This window comes from Python bivittatus, unplaced genomic scaffold (genome assembly GCF_059951505.1).
Source record: "Python bivittatus isolate LINGU-HERP-01145 unplaced genomic scaffold, Pbiv_v1 ctg000570_np1212, whole genome shotgun sequence".
NCBI classification, from domain to species: Eukaryota; Metazoa; Chordata; class Lepidosauria; order Squamata; family Pythonidae; genus Python; species Python bivittatus.
Genome location: NW_028277097.1, coordinates 2,533,578 through 2,551,585, shown reverse-complemented (window position 1 = coordinate 2,551,585; position 18,008 = coordinate 2,533,578). Strand labels below are relative to the sequence as shown.

Here is an 18,008-nt window from a genome sequence, read left to right as displayed (position 1 = left end):
CTGGACTGGACTCCTGGAGAAGTACATGGGCTCTACTGATGCAAATAAAGTTTCCTATGCTAATGTAACCCTGAGCTCATGACATACAGATAGTCTTTGGCTAACAACAGTAACTGGGACCGAATTTCCGTCGCTAAGCAGTGTGGTCAATGTGGTTTCCTGTCTGGACTACCTTGGAGGGCTGACAGACTCTGAAGATGCAGAAACATCAAATAGAAGAGGTGAGCTCACAAGAAGTTCCAAATGCCACGAGCGACTTTTCATATCACGTTCTATTGCTCTAGCAAATCATACTTCCATAATGGCTGGCCAATGGCTGGCACGTAGCCAGTTATCCAGGAGAGAAAGCTGGTCCCTGATTCTCTCCATATATTCAGTTGTGGGGCACTTCCTTTCTTACTCACTAGTCTGTCCCCTTGCTGTCTCCTGCTGCTGCACAAGATGGGAAGAGCAAACAGCCAGGGGTGTCCATGGTGTGTGTCTGTGTGTGTGTAAAAAGTTGAGATAGTGGCCACAACAGTGCAATCAAAGCCTTGCCTTTTCATGTACATATTGCAACAGCACTGGCACTGGTGTGGAGTGTGCAGCAACCAATGAAAAAAGCATGTTATTAACTGGGATGTTACAGTCTCTCTCTCTCTCTTTCTCTCTCTCACACACACACACAACATTGAAAGGGAAGTATTACAGGACAATGAACATGCTTTTTCCTCACTTTCTTTGATAGAGATCCTTATCTTAAATCAAAGTGGCAAGGTACAAAAGGTAAGGTTTCATAGCACAGCAGCATCGAAGCCAAATGCTGTCACAGAGTATGTAGCAAGCAGTTGTTTCTTCCCATTCAAGTGATGCAAAGCAAATATTCTTGCTCTCTGCGCAGAAATTTCTTCCAGGTGACTTGATAAAAGTTCTATGTAATCTCCCACCCAAAAAAGAAGGCTGCACAGCAGGGCTTGGTAGAATGCTCACCTCCATTTTTTTTTTTAAGTATTTCACCTCCTCCTTACATCAAAAGTTCAGTCTTCCTTTGAATACCAGGAAGCAACAAAATTGAAAAATATAAAATGCTGAAATTACATATCAACACAATCAGCTCACCATGATTATCTCTACTAGGAAAACCAATTAACAAAAAGAAAATAAGGAAATAATATGTTGGCCTTTCTCTAGTCATTTTGCACTGAAAGGCTTTATAATGTTATCATAAACCTTTTCCAGTTTGTTTTTTGACTAGCCACCCATTGTAATAAACAGAGCACTGAACCTGAATCAGAATATTCAGATATGAACTCACATGGAACTTTCAAACTGACTCGAACAAATCAAGTTATCTACAGTTTAAACTCCATCTCATATATTGTAGATCAATTTCTTAACAGTATAGATCAGTGTTTCTCAACCTCAGCAACTCCAAGCTGTGTGAACTTCAACCCCAAACCTGCTGGCTGGGGAATTCTGGGAATTGAAGTCCACACAGCTTAAAGCTGCTGAAGTTGAGAAACACCAATATAGAAATAGTATTTATCAATCAATCAATCAAATTTATATGGCCGCCCATCTCACAAAAAGTGACTCTGGACTCATACTGTACTATCTTGTTCCTGACATCTTTAGTTCAAAACGGTAAATGATCTTAGATCTCCTACCATAGCAAAGCCATCATCACGATCTCAAGTGGAATGCCTGGAGGGTGGCTCTCAAGAGTTATTTTGACCACCCTCAGTGCTACCTCAGGCCCATTCCATTATGTGCAGTCAGAGTCATTTTAACAGGAACCCCAGCTGGAGTGCCTGCAAGCATCCCTGTCTTGGTGGTTCAAGGTCTTCTCTGAAAGAAGCTACCAGTAGCCCAGATGAGCAGAACTATGCTTGTAGGTATCCTGGCATTAGAGATCTATTTTGGCTGCCCCAACCTTTCCCACCAATCTGATGATGTTGGTCACACAGTGTTTTCATTCTTTGGGGAAGGAACTGGGCAGCCAAGACAGAAACTACACTTACAGATGTTCTAGCTGCAGTGTTTGCAAGCATAGCTCTGGCTACAGATAACAGGGTACAGGTTCGGGAAAGAGATGAGGAAGAGGGCTTCTAGGGAAAATGACCTCTTGTGGATTCTCAGTTCAATCACTGATAATACAAGATCTCAAAGGGCCTTACAAGGAATTAAGAAATGTATTCTAGATTCAGACATACAAATGGATACAGAGAATTCCTCACACTGTAAGATTGGCTTTTATCTACTCCTAAGTATTTATACAACATCCTCTCTGTCCCTTACAGAGGAACTTTTACTTTGGTCAGGCTTAAGGCCTTGCTGTCAAGGATTTCTGGAGGGAAGGTATAGCAAAATTCTCCTTCAGGACCAAATCTGTCCCTGTGTCACTGAATCAACATCACTGTTCTGCTGAGCTGTCCATTGTACCATATGTGACACTCTGAATTAATATAACCCCTCTCTATAATTCATTCCAACCATACTGTGGAAAAGAATACCATTTTTCTATTAGCTGGTAAATCCTCAGAAATTTCAAAAAGAGGTAACAAGATATTTATTTATTAAATTTATATGCCACCCGGCTCCCAGCAACTTGATCAATCTTAACTACTGTAAAAAAAAGCTCTGGATGTAACAGGGGTGTCCACACAGTGTGGTCAAAAAAGTTAAAATGGCAGCTATGCCAGCGTGATCAAAGCTTTCCCTGTTTTTTATGTGTCACATGTGCAAAGTTTCAGTTGCACCCTCACAGCTGCCATCTTTTTTAATTATGCTCCCTGGTGTGTAATTAAGATTGGATAATTTGTTTCATATCAGAAGGCAATTAGCTATGCTTTTCTCTTAATATTTCAGTTTTTTACATGTTTATTGTTTGATGCTTGTGGTCTATGACTATAAATAAACTTTGATACAACCTGAACAGAGCCAGTCCTACCACAAGACAAAGCAGTACAATTACTTCAAGTAACAGATTTTGTGTGTGACATACATTTGTAAAAAAAAAAAAAAAAGTTGCCATTATTTATTTATTGTGTGTGTGTGTGTGTGTGTGTGTGTGTGTGTATGCCCTGGATATAATTAAACAGCTCAGAAAATTTGACAAGTCCCTGCAGTTTTCTGCAAGATTTCAGAAGTGGCTTGTCACTGCCTTTTTCCTAGAGTCAAGAGAGTGCGACTGGCCCAAAGTTGGGTCTGCACTGAAGGCAGGACTGGAACAGGGGTCTCTTGGTTTCTAGCCTGGTGCTTTTAACATTACATCCAACTGGCTGAGAAAACTTAGCATCTCTAAAATTGGTGCTGAAGATCACACAGAGCCAGTATGGGTGCCTGAATATGACTATAGATACATAAATACACTTCCTTGGTCTCCACATCAGGAAGCAGATTCCTATAGCTGGCATTAGATGTAGCTGAAACTTTTGGATAACTGACAGGCCTTCACTTAGCATAATGACCCAGGATCAAAGTGTTTCCAAACCCACTAAGTTTCCAGGAAATTGTTACTGAGCAGCAAATAAATTGTTTCAATTACCCTTTGAATTGAACTGATACAGGTATTGAAGTTATTACCAGATAGTGGGAATGAGTCTGCATTTTTATCTCAACTCTGAGAGATAAAATCTGGGTTTTAAGTCCCTTTTCTAGAATACAGTGGCAGCCACTGTAAAAATAGCAAGTAACCATATCTGTACATTTGGGGTCTTAAAAGAAAATGTTCAGAAAGTCACTCATGCCCTGGTCACCTCACGGCTTGACTACAGCAATGCGCTCTACATGGGGCTGCCCTTGAAGGCCACCTGGAAGCTTCAACTGGCCCAGAATACAGTGGTATAAGCAGTGATGGGCATGCCTCTGTATGCTCATGTAACACCTCTGCTCCACGAGCTGCACTAGTTGCTGGCTTGCTTCCAAGTGTGATTCAAGGTGCTGGTTGTTACTTATAAAGCCCCACAGGCATACGGCTTGGTTACTTGAGGGACGGCTTATCTCCCATATCTGTCTGGCCGATTCAATTTGATAGGGTTGGTGAGCTTTGGGTTCCTTTAATTAAACAATGCCACCTATTGAGACCCTTGAAACTCACCTTCTCTGCCACAGTGCCTGCCCTCTGGAATGAAGGTCCCCTGAGATCTGGATGGCTCCCACCCTACTGGTATTTCGCAGAGCCTTGAAGACCTGGCTCTTCACCCAGACCTTTGGTGAGGTTGAATGAAATCCCCTTCTGGGTAATGCGACTTTGCTGTAAGTGTTGTCTGGTTTCTGCCGTCTTTTGTTCTTTGTTTTTATCATTGTATTATTTTATTGTTCTGTGTGTTTTTAACTGTGAACAGCCCAGAGTTGCTGGGCATCTGGCAATGTAAAAATATAGTAAATAATAATAAATACATAAAACGTAGCTCTTAGTAGGGTTGGGGTGACAAAAATCATCCCTGAACCTATTGCTTTGATTTTTTCTAGTTTCATGGTTCTATATGTTTGTGTGTATGGGCCTTGGAGTCAGTGTTGACTCCTGGCGACTGCATGGACTAGTCCCTGCAGATTTCTTGGCAACATTTTCAGAAGTGGTTTGCCACTGCCTGCTTCCTAGGCCTGAGAGAGAGTGACTGGCCCAAATCATGCAGCTGCTTTGTGCCTAAGGCGGGACTGGAGTCTCCTGGTTTCTAGCCTGGTGCCTTAACCACTACACCAAACTGGCTCTCTCTCTCTATGTTTAGAATCTTTAATTTCTCCTTCATTGGTAGATAGTAGTTACTGCCCTATGCACCACATAATGTTTATAGCAGTGTTTCTCAACCGTGGCAATTTTAAGATGTGTGGACTTCAACTCCCAGAATTCCCCCAGCCAGCATGCTGGCTGGGGAAATTCTGGAAGTTGTAGTCCACACATCCTAAAGTTGCCAAGATTAAGAAACACTGGTTCATAGATACTACTAGCTAAAATTGTTTAATAATCACTAAATCACAATGAATAGAGAACTGTAACAAGCCATGTGATTATTTTAGTGGTACTTGATTGTAACCTGGGGTCTGGTGGCACACAACATAGCTTTGTTGCTGAAACTAAGCAGGTCTGAATTGGGTCAAAGGCTGGATAGGAGGCTGTTCCATTACAGAAGAAAGGAAGGATATAATTATCTACTTCCTGTTAAAATTCTCTGCTATTTCTTCAAAATGTCTTGAGCAACTTAGTAAAATCAAGAATATTATCTGAGAACCATTTTTCTAAAGGTCACTATCAACCAGAAGCACTCAGGATTCTCACAGCTGTTAATGTATCTTTCCTTATCTCTCAAAAAACTCTTTGAATAAAGGGACAGAAAGTGCTCACCGAGAAGACTTATGATAAGGATGACCCCTGAATTAGTAAGCAAGAAGTCCCCTTCTGTAAGTTTTTTAAAAAAAGGCACTTGTGGTTAATTTGGCCACAACCAATTCCTAGTTGGTTTTGCCTTATTTTTTAGCTGCTCTTACTACAATATGCACTTTGTAGACATGTCAGAGGCTTGGGTGGAGGACAAAAACAAGCCAAGAAACCATGAACAAATCATGTATCCCACTTGCACATTACACTAAGCTACAGTTGCAATCAACATATCACCCAAAATCATGATTCCAAATTTTGGTTGACTGCCCTAAAATTATACATGGAATATTCACACATCATTCTAAACCAAAAAAATCAAACCAACACACACCCTGTCTTTGAGCTTGGCATCATGCATGAGTGGGAAGTCATCACTAACCGCAATAAAAGGTTCGTCCTAACAGTGGGGAATGACTAGTGACAGAATGTTCCTATGACATGGGTAGAAACAAGGAACAGCACTAAGGCATGCCAAAAGGAGTGGTCTACCTTGGATAAACATTTCCAAAGACATGTCCTAAAAACTGAACTCGTGCCAAGTAGCCAAGCAGCGGGTACACAGTCACCATCTGGAACAGCAGGAATATTCTTGCAAGAAATGCCATGATGTCATTACTGGGGAAATTATCTAAAAAATTCTAACAAAAAGAAAAGTTAGTGATGCAAGAGAAATGGGGTTGTCATTTCCTTCTGCCTCTATAGGCTATGAATAAGAAGGATTCTAAAGCAATGAACATAAACATATTTCTACATAAAGACTGTATGTACATCAAAGTATATAATCTTAATTGGAATACATAGGAATTGCTTCATCCACCTATTTGTTTTTAAATCATGGAAACACTTATGCATGAAGTTACAGAAGTTTGTTCCTGAAGCAAAAATGAAACATGGCCTAATTATTTACAGTAATTTGGTTCCAGAATTTTAAAAACTGCAGTCTTATTGTAAGTAAAGCTTTGTATCTAAGTAGAGCAAAATGTTTATGTGTTTTACATTCTCATTTTTTAAAGATCCACGAATCACTAATGGCAAGATTAATACACATTTTTATGTTGTCAAGAATACAGTCTGAGACAAATACATAAATGTATGTGTACGTGTGTGCACATGCACATGTATGTATTTGTATATTTGTGTGTTCTGTTTTTCCTTATTCTGACGCAGACTTTCCTAGACAAGTGCATCTTTTATTTTGAGATTCCCAGCTATGTTGGAGAAGGGATTGTAAAAAATTACAGAAAAACATTTTTCTGCGTTATAATCTGTTTTCTTTTTCAGTTGTATGGATAATTTTCATTTGTGCACCAGGCCACAGTGTAGACCAGCGTGCTTCCATATAGTCTCTGTTTACCATTTGGAACATTTTACCGCACTTTAATTAGACACCGAGCCAATTTGGATGTCATGTCAGCTGTGTAAACTCTATCGCGAATAAATATTTGGCCTGCATACGAACTGTTTGTTCAAGGTAAGAATAATCCAGGAAATCCCTAATTAGCCCTAATTTTGCATTTCATTTGAAGCAGGAAACTAAATTTACCAGCTTGGAACTTCAAACAATGGCCTAAGGGTTCTAATTGTTGCAGAACTGGTAACCATATTTTCCCAGTTCAGACAAAAAAAGGAAACTATGCTTAATTAGAAACTTCCTCATTTAGCTTTAGCTTCTGCAAGGAGAAGAATGTACAGGCAAAAAGCTCACTATGTCAGCTAATTAAACCAAGATATACTCATTTGAACCAGCTCTTAATTTGGAAAAGTAACCTACTTTTCTTTCCAATTAACATCTGCACTGAAGTGGTAGGAAAAAAGTCTTACAACGGGTTACACAGATTGGTGCAATTTGCAGTTAACACTTAATGGTGCCACCATAGCTTTAATTAGAAAAATCTGGTATTATTTAAGTATGGCATTGTCCATAATTCTGACCTGATGCATCAAGCGACAGTGGTACCTGATAATGAGATTATAGTAAATGCAGAGGCAGATAGAAGAAAAGAGAGCAATGCTTACATATAATCAATTCTAAGCAAGTTAAACAAAGTTCGCTATATTAAAGGACTTTTGTACCTGTTCTATACACTCTTTGCTCAATGGGGGAGATGGAAAAGCAGCGAAGATTAGCACCCCAACATAGAGATATGTGAAACCTACTAAAAAGTAGGCAATTGAAAGATCTCTGACCTGTAGTTAAAACACAAGAAACAGCAAACAAATAAGATCAGCTTGTTTCAATTATTATACTGAAAATTAACTAAAGGACAACTCCTGGAACAGTTAAATCATGGACCTATGATTCTTATTGTTTGAATTAACTGTCCCCTGCTTCTCAATAAATGGAAAATATTAAGTGGATACAATACAATGATTTTGGGGCTGTGGGTTGAAGCAATTACACACAAAAAAAGCAATTTAGCGTATACTTTCAGAGCATGAAGGAAAAAAGCTATTATAAATTTGGAGATCAAAGCTAATTAAGCCATCACATTCTCCCCCAAAATGGGTCAGTTTTGGATCAGGCCCCTTGTTAAAAAATCAAACTCCTCCTTTTCAAAAATATGGATACCAAATGACATCTGGGAATTATACAAGTATCTTCTTTTATTGAATGTTTTTTATAGTATTTAGTTGGAGAGAAAATGCTTCAAGTCCAGCAGTGCCTTTTACTTTTCTACACATTAAGCAAGTACAATGTGGGTGGATTACAGTGCTGGATGAAGGCACTATTTTTTTGGTGAATGGAGGAAAACTCTCCCAGATTTCATGGCTTATAAAAGAGGATGAATCAGAAGCACATGATGGAAGGATGGGGGGGGGGGTGGCTCAAAAAAGTAAAGATGGTAACACATGTTAAAAAGGGGCAGGGCTTTGCTCACGCAGTTGCAGCTGCCATCTTGATTTTTTTGACCTTGCTGTGGATGCTCAACTATCCTTTTTTTACAATATTGTACAAGTAAAAGGGACTGTGAGAGAACCATATGTTTTATTGTGAATTCCTTGGAATGTAATAATAAGGAAGTTCAGCTTTATTTTTCCTTTCTTGCCTGCATACTCCCCTTCTTTTCAGAAATTGGACCACATTCTAAATCGGTCTTTTAGTTTTATTTCAAGCCTGTTGCTCGTCATTTGAAGCAAATGTTTTGACTTCCTCCACATAGAAGAAAAAGTTGTGGCTCATCCCATTTCCTTTTCATTGGGCTACTTGATTATAGAGATTATAAGCAACAATCCCCCAAATCTTTGCAAGATATTTGTCTTCCCTGGCAGCTCATTCCACCCGCTTTCCCCAAAGAGCCAGGCATGAGAGCAAGAGAACAGGAGAGTTGCTCCTATAGCCACACTAGGATGATGTGAGGGTTTAAGGCTGTTTAGATATTTTTCACATTTTGATTCTACTTCTAATAAGTATCCTTCTCTTTTTGGATTCTATCTCCAAATAGGGGCTTATACAACATCTTGGACCAGAGTGTGTCTATTCAGTTCTTAGCGTCGTGGGTTGCTGATTTGTGCCTGGTGTTCTCAGCAGTGACATGGTACATTTCAGTAACAGCAGTCGAGATCTGCTTAGTAAGCAAGTTGACTCCTGCTCGCTGTCTCTTCTTCTCCTCAGTCTTGTAATGAAATGGTTGCCATTTGTCTGTGCGGAATAAAAGCAGCCAACGAGTGAGTGGACTGAACTTCCATTCCTGCTGCCCACTTGCCTTCCCCTCCACTAGCAGCCAAGTGCTGAGTCTTTGCCTAACCAGAATCCCAGAAGAAACAGCGCACCGTGGGACGAAAGGAGGGAGAAGGCACATGACAAGTTGAGGGGGAGGGAGATGCTCACATTTCTGAAAATACATTCTTGTGTGCCACTGAGCTACGTGGGGAAGGTGTGGTGTAACTGAATTGTCCACCGTTTCAGATTTTAATTTAATTTAATTTTTATTTAATGGAAGTGTGAGCCTGACCTGAACAAAAATTAAACCCTTGGCAAGAGATCTCCTTGGCTAGATAAGATGATAATGGAGGATGTGTTTGTTTTTGGCTCAACAAGTTATGCAAATCCAACCAACGGTGCAGTTTATTGAGTGAACCATGGATAAACAAAGCATGGCTCAGTATAGAGTATATACTGCTTTTTCAGTAAATGATATTGTGTATATGTTATGGCTTAGGAACATCTAGTAGAAAAACACAGATGTAAGGGTTTGGGGGGGATATAAAAAAAGTCAAAATGGCAGCCATGAGCATGGGATCAAATCCATGTCCCTATTATCATGATCTTGACCTTTTTGATCCCCCCGTGAATACCCCTGGATGACATTATTCTTCTCAAGTGGGTATCTTCACTTGGATCTGCCAGCACCATTTGAACATTTATCCACAGCACCACAGTGTTTTCACAGAAGCATAGAACTGTAATATTCTATGTAATATAATCATACAAATCTGCAATGTGCAGAAAAACCCATTAAACTATCTAATGGTGGCTGTCCAGCCTCTTCTTTAACTGCAGACATTTCCTTTTAGTATTAATATACTAGTTTCTGAAACCACTAAAATAACTAATGAGATCTGTGAACATTAGGCTGGGCTACAGTCTAAAAAGGTTGGATTTAGATTCCAAATTTAACAAAAAAGTTACACATTTTTATCTCTTTCTCTGGCTGTAAGAACAGAAAACTGACAACCTACTCAAAAATATGCGTCTCTTCAAAACAAAGGAGTCAGAAAATGTTATTTTTGTATTACTGCATTGAAATGAGTTTGGTTAAAACTGTTTTATTTATTTTTATTTATTTATATATCAAATTTGTCACTGCCCATCTCGTTAAAAAATGACTCTGGGTGGTTTATGAAGTGGTTAAAATCAATTAAAATTGCAGTATAAAATAATCCTAAATAAATAGAAAATAAATATGAACCAAGGATAGATGTTAAAATTGGCAGTAACTTGGGGAGTGTCATCAAGGCGCCAGCCACCCCAGGATTGGGAAAAATTCTTGTCCCCCCATGCAAGCTGGCAGAGCCAGGTCTTTAATCCTTTCTGGAAAGCTGGGAGGGTAGGGGCCTCCCGCACCTCTGAGGGGAGAATATTCCAAAGGGCGGGGGCAACGGTGGAGAAGGCTCTCCTCCTGGATCCCGCCAGCTGACATTCTCTCGCTGATGGGGTCTGCAACATGCCCTCTCTGCCTGACCAGATGGGATGGGTTGATGTGATGGAGATGAGATGGTCCCTCAGGTAACCTGGACCTATGCCATGTAGGGCTTTAAAAGTAATAGCCAACACTTTGAATTGGACCTGGAAGCTACAAGAACCATCAGGTTCAGCTCTTACATTAAATCTGGAAACTCTGGGCATAGTACAAGAGAGTAGAAACATCAAATAATATTAAGAAAATACAGCCACTTCCCAAAATGGACACCAGGAACAATTAAACTAAGGTTGAAAATCTGGCAGAATAAAATTGTTTTGACTGTTTTACAAAAAGCTAGGACCCATGGGGGTAGGGGTTTCAAGATATCTTCAGATATTATGAACATCGATAGCTTTTTTTTTTTGGGGGCACATGTTCCGAAAGCAGAAAGTTAAAGAAGCAAGCCTCCTGAGTGACTCAGTTCAGAATTCATCTCCTTTCAGATTTTCTGAATGTTTGTGTATCTTTGCGACTGAATGTTAGCAGAGCTTCATATTATCCTACTGATATAGGAAGGGAGATGGAGTGAACAAGAAACACCAAACTTTGATGCTTGTTTTAATTATTTCAGAAACAAAGGTTGCCCTCTGGGGGAGATGGGTGGCATATAAATTTAATAAATAGATGAATAAAATAAATAATAACCAATATATGATGTGTCTGTGTAAAAAAGTAATTGCCCTCTTAGACTGAGTAACTGGGCATATCACCAACACTTCCTGTAATTTCTATGTGGTTTAGATCTAGTCTGATTTGGTCATTCAAAAATACTGAATTTGTTCTTTTTCATCCCTTCCCTTGTAGACTTGTATGCTTGGGATCAGTTTTGCTACATAATGCATTTGCACTTCAGTAGCAACATTATATTCTCCTGTAGAGTTCTCTGATACAAAGCAGAATTCATATTACCTTCAGTGACAGCAATTGTCAAGGTTCTAAGGCAGCAAAGCACCCTGAAACCATGACACTATCACCTCCATGCTTGAAGCTGGTATGAGTTCTTCTTGTGGAATGTGGCATTTAGTTTCTGCCACCCACATAGCCCAGAAGTTCCACTTCTGTCTCATCTATCCGTAGTATGAAGGATTCAAGCCTATGACACTTGGACTGCACATGACGATCCAGGTCATTTTCTGTGGCCTACACCTCTCATACACACAGTAGAAGAAGAACAACTAGAAGCAGGGCAGCAGCTTGCCAATCTTGCAAGGTGCTATGGACAAATCTCTACCATAGCTGCTACTCCTTCCTACTTCTTTAAGGCATAGAGCCATACTTCTCATTTTAACGCTGTAACAAGGTGGGTAAGTGGCAGAAGAAGGAGCTGCTAGCCCTCATCCTACCTATGAGATCAGGGTGCAGCTGCCTTTCTACCTGTTCTGTCTGCGTGCACAGCCATACTGTGACTTCTTATTTTGTTACTTTTGAATACTTTTAAGCCACTTCCATCATGCAACTTTAATCCATAGTGCCTGGCCAAGATAAGCAAGATTATAATTGGAAACTATAACTAGAAATCATCAAATTGCAATTACTTTTTCTTTGAGATGGAAAATAATAAATTTAGCCTACTTTCAATTAAAAGTAATCTGAAAGTGAGCTGTATTTACAGCAATTACAACCTCCTACACTGAAGACAAAACATACATTCCCCCCTCCCCTCCAGTTGTTTAAAGAGAACTGCAATATTCTTTTGATTTCTTGGCAGAATTGAAAATTATTTTCATGCATAGTTGCCTCTTCTGAAGAGCCAAGTTTCGGATTATTAGGTTCAAACGTTTATTCAGCAACAATCCAAACCAAACCAAACCAAACATTTATATTCTGATGAATGAAAAATGCAGCCAGATAAGTTGTCTAAGTGAAAAGGCAAAAAAGTAGCTCTTTTTCAACGTTCTTTAACAATTTAATAAATTTACATTTAATGATATACCACGTTAGCCTTCATTTTCTTCATTTTTGATTCACTAGAGACTTTAGTATAAATATATGAAAATCAGTGTTCTGGTCCTCACACTGAGGACACGCACCAGTCTTCATGCGTCATACACGACAATTTGAGTTTGAGACCCAGCTGTAAAACATTTCTCCAAATATTTGGAAGGTCATCCAGATGCTTTCTGGCAAACTTGAGATAAGTATCAATGCTCTGTCTTGTTGCTGAATGCTAAATCCCATTTTTACCCAGTGCTTTTCTGATGGTAGAGTCATAAAGACTGACACTGGCCAAGGTGACAAGCCTGAATGATTTTATGCTGAGCTGTTGGAGTCATTTTGACAAAACATCCACTGTAGGGAAGATTCACTGCTGTCCCACATCTTTGCCAGTTCAAAACTATGTTTATGACTATGGACTGGGAGAGCCTCAGAACTTTAGAAATGGTTCTCTAACCTTTCTCAAACTGAAAGCCATCAATGATTTCTTTACAGAGGTCTTCAGAAACTTCTTTTGAGCAGGGCATGACATGATGTGCATCAAGAATCTGTACTGTAAGAACTTCATTCGGAATTTATATAGGGCTGGCCCAAATCATCTCTGATTGTTTAATGAAGCATTCAGACAGGGCCAGCTTTAGGCTAAGGCTGAGCAAGCAATGGCCTAGGATGCTGAAATTTAGGTGGCCCCAGTGCCACCCTTCTTTCTGAAAACAAAGGCTATTCTAAAAAATCCAAATCTTCACATTGGCAGGTGGTGGCGCCATCAGTCAATGTAGCCTAAGGGCGCCACATATCCTTGAGGTGGCACTGCATTCACACAACAGTCTCTACTTATCTCTTTAGCTGAAATGGAGGGAGATTATTCTTCACAATGACATCACATTTTGGGTTACTTTTTAAAATAAAATACAGTAAGTCCTCAATTAAACTCCTTAAGCAGAGGAGAGGGGGTGTCTAATAAAATGGAATATCCATTAAATCAAGAGTATATGCTAACCTCAACAACAAGCAGGACAAGCCTGGCAAGCATAATCTCCTCTCTTCCATCAGCAACTCCTAACGTGACATATCCCACAAGCCTGCCTACTCTTGATCTTCCCAGCATACAGATAGTCCCCAGTTTAACAACGAGTTCTGTTCCCAAAGTCTGTCCTTAAGTCAAATTTGTATGTAAGCCTGAACAGTATTATTGTACAATACTGTATAAGAAGTACTGTGTAATTAATTTGAACCACTGTGTATTTAACTCAAATCACTGTGTATTTAACTTGGATGCTGATACAACAGGCTCCGTTCTTAATTATGGGTCATCCATAAACCGGGCATTCTTAACCCGGGGACTACCTGTATTCCCTTTCCTCTTAGCCAGTCCTGCCACCAAAGTCCCAGCACAACCCATCCTTGCTCAGCAGAGTTTGTTCATTAAGCCTGAAGTCTACTTAACCGAGGTCTGCTAAATCAGGTTTTCCACTTCAAATGAAACATGCACCAAACTTCTGATGTTATTTGTTCACTCAAGCTCCCTTAATTTATCAGTAGAAACCACACAAAACTCTGAGAATGTTCAGTGGCAAAGATATACAGAAATTCAGAAAATCTGAAAGGGGCAAATATGTTTTCAGAGTGCCCTTCACATTTGGCCAGGGAGACATGGCATCATTATATAACCTGGATTTATATATGGTGCTGAGCCATAGCTTGGTTATTAAGTCACAATTTGCTAAGTTCAGAGACCATACTAAGCTAGAATCAACCCAGTCACATTAAGCATGATATTTAGAAACACAGAATCATAGAGACGGAAGGGACCTTAAAAGTCATCGAGCCTAGTCCCTTGCTCAGTACCGGATCAATACATTACTATAGCATAACTGAAATTTTATTCATCTCAAATATGTGGCATAACCAAGTTACTGAGAACAAAGGAAATTACCCAAGTGCCTAATTCTCATAAACAATAAAGGTGGTGATTCAAATGATTTACATTTCACTTTTCAGGCCCAAAAGTGAGAGGACATTCAATTACATAAGCCTGACTGATGGATAAAATTCAGAGATAGTCTTGTTGCTGTTTGCAAGAAATAAGATGAGTATATAATTCCACTGAAATGAACTAGGAAACAGTCCTAACAAGCAGAACAAGGCTAGCAATAAAGGTATCAAAAGTGGTAGAGATACAGAACATAAATCACAAAATTCAAATTTAGTGCCTGGGTTCACAGATGATATCAATTCAGAGTTTGTTGAATAAGCTATTGTGGCCTGGTTTACACATAATACAAAGTCAAAGCCAATCATACATCATGTTTACAAAATACAATGCTGGGCTAAGACATTGTACTATGACATCTTGGCTTCGATTCTGTCTGTGTGAATCAGGCCAATGGGAAAAAGGAACCTGCCTGATATCATACAGTAATTTTTACAGTAATGAATGTTTCCAAATCCTTGTTATTTTAACAGTCTTCACAATAAACCTAGTCCGTTACTATTATCTGCAGATGACAGATAATAGTGGAGGTGCATGTAGCAAGTTCACAGCCAAACTCACACTTGACCCAGATACTATGTTATAAAAGTATAAGGAATATAAATTAATTACTGTTTTGTTTTTCTTGTTGGATATAAGAAACTTTTTTTAGCTGTAATTGTTACTTTCCCAGCTAAGAATGTATGAATTAGAACCTTGCACATGCATAAATGCATCCATAAACTAGGGGTTAAACCAAATATCCTTTTCATGGAGACCAACCCTTATGCAAATGAAAAGCAGGTTCCAACTTTATTTTTAAGAGTATTTGCTGTGCAAACTGAGACAACCAACCTGATTACAGCATAAGAGTTTTGGGCAAGCTGATATCCTAAGCGTGGATCTCTTCAATCAGTGGGTTTGCATATCTGTGCTAAAGCTTCACAGGATGCTTGTTACAGGGAAAATATGAAGACTACATATGCCACACTGAGTTGCACAAAATAAAGGCAGGACTTGAATCTAGATATTAAATAATTAATAATGTAGTTGGCTTCATTGTAGTTTAGCCTGTTGTGCAAACCAAGCCAGTATGACACATGATTTTGTGTGCACTATGAACAGTCAATAAATCGTAAGTAAAAAAATAATGACAACACAATCTGTGAAGATAGGCAACATCTGGGCACATAATAAACATTACAAAAAGCAGTATGAAAAAACATTTTCTCCTGTAGTCACTTACATTGTTTTCTTGGTTCCTGTTATTCTTAAGTAGCGTGATTACACAATTATGGATAAAGAAAGCCAGGGTCAGCACTCCTGTAAGCTGAGGAAAAGAGATCCTGAACTCTGGAGAAAGAAAAAGAAAAATGAGATTTTCAGAGTTCTGACTGCTGATGTTAAAATGAATATCCAAGGCCTCCAGTCTGTTGATTCCTAAGCCATGCTCTGGGGTCATATTTGTAGTGGTAGCTGTTATATATTCAGGTTGGACACATTTAAGCTTGGCAAAATATTAAGCAGCAGCAGCAAGCAAATTACCGGTATATGTAAAAGAACCAACAATTCTAGAAACAGCTGTATGAAATTAGAAATGACAAATCTGGAGTTAGATCACTTTCCTAGGATTTTAGTTACAAATAAAATGTTTGGTGACTCACAGTTTTTAAAATTTAACTTCGTATGCATTTTATTAAGCATTTTACCCCATATTCCTTCTCCAGTTCAGAAATTCCATACACACACATACATGTGTGCATGTTTGTGTAACCTAACATGACCTACCATCTGATTTCACACTTCCCATTACATTTTCTACTGAGGTCTTATTTTCCATCTACATAATGGAAAAATGAAATCAGGATGGGATCTGTTCCGTTTAGAAAAATGAGAAATGTATTCTAACAGACATAGCCTGCTTATTTCAATGAATTTGCAAACAGTTCTAAAACTGTTGGTATTTCCCTGTCCTTGCTCAAATGTAACTTTTTTATACAATAGTAAAAATGATACAAATTTAAGAAAAAGAGAAAAAAGTAAAGAAAAGTGGTGAATAGATAAAAAGAGAAAAAGAAAAGTATAAAGCAGCAGCTTCCAATCTTCTTTACAGCAGTTACAAATACATTTAGTGTCTGTCCTTCCTCTTGAAGGTTACATCGTGATTCCTTTCTTCCCTTATTTTATCCTTTCTAAGCATCAAATCCATAAATCACCAATTCATTTTTTTCCATTTTCAGCAAAAAGTCCATCTCAAATGTAACTTAGTTCTAATGCTACTTAGTGAGAAGAGGTGGTTACTGCTCTTAATATATTGCCTGCCTCACGGACATTTTATTCATAATCACATCAACAGAACAAAAATATGTCTAATTTAGCTCATTTAACTGCTTTTTTCTAAGAACTATCCAAATGGTTTTATAACCACTATCTGTCCATTAAAATTGCCTTGTACTACTTTCAGTAAAATTACATCAGTTTAAGCACACTTTTAAAGTTCGAAAACCATGAAAGGCAAAGGCAAAATAGTAATCCTACACACATTTATGGGGGAGCAAATGCCACCTTTTTCAATAGCTGTTTTTGTAATATTCAGGAACAGAATCCATTGCCCTCTCTAAAGGATAGAGTAAAACTAATTTGTTAGGAAGTCAAGAGATAGCTTCTTAAAACAGCCCTTCTTCCAGCATCTTTCCCAGAAAGCCAGAGTCTGCATATTACGAAAGTAAGAATGTCCTACTATGATGCAGAATTCAGCTACAGTAGATGAATACCAAGGACCTGTGAGGTTAGTGATAGGCTGGTGCTTACTAATACAGGTAAAAGAAAAGCTAAAAGGAAGTATCCGTGGATGGGATATGCAACAGCTTTATCACATTGTCTACACCAGTGTTTCTCAACCTTGGCAACTTGAAGATGTGTGGACTTCAACTCCCAGAATTCCCCAGCCAGCATGGCTGGCTGGGGAATTCTGGGAGTTCAAGTCCACACATCTTCAAGCTGCCAAGGTTGAGAAACACTGGTCTACACTATGATCTGCATGTGCACTTGAAGATAAGCCTCCCTGATCTTAAGAAGGTATAGGACTGCAGCATTAAATAGTCTTTAAAACAGCCACAGATTTAGTAAACTTAAAACCAACACATGCATATCCTTTGTCTCTGCATATCCTTCTTTAAAGAAAGAATTTTTTAAAGCTGAACATGTATGTTTATACCTAATATATAATTGTATTCCAGCCTCTTTTGTATTTCTTGGTGGGTAAAACCTTAATTTAACAACCAACAGAACACATTTCTTCTTGTTGTCACCTAATATGTTTTAGGTACCTTTAAAAATGGATAGAATTACTATTCAGTAATAAAACTGTAAATTTGAAGCCCAGCTGTTCCCTGATTGACCAGCCAGGCACAAGAAAAAGTTTTGCCTTCTCTAGTACTGCAGTGGCTATATTTTAAAACAAAAGGATGTTTAAGCAGGCCAATGGTTCCCTACTAGAAAGGATACTTCTTCATCTATATGATAGAAATTAGTTTCCATTTGCACAAAACACTAAGCT

The 18,008-nt window shown here is 38.7% G+C and overlaps 1 protein-coding gene across 3 annotated transcripts in view; it reads right to left on the bottom strand.

The window, feature by feature from the left end:
• Positions 1–18,008, bottom strand: part of SLC38A9 (solute carrier family 38 member 9) — a 57,622-nt gene that overhangs the window by 13,709 nt on the left and 25,905 nt on the right. For all 3 annotated transcript variants that reach the window (XM_088152641.1, XM_025171284.2, XM_088152640.1), the window contains exons 12-14: positions 15,696–15,802; positions 7,433–7,546; positions 5,849–5,997 (exon numbers count right to left, since the gene is read on the bottom strand). In XM_088152641.1, the coding sequence (XP_088008767.1) occupies positions 5,849–5,997; positions 7,433–7,546; positions 15,696–15,802 (370 nt within the window). The remainder of the gene's footprint in view (positions 1–5,848; positions 5,998–7,432; positions 7,547–15,695; positions 15,803–18,008) is intronic.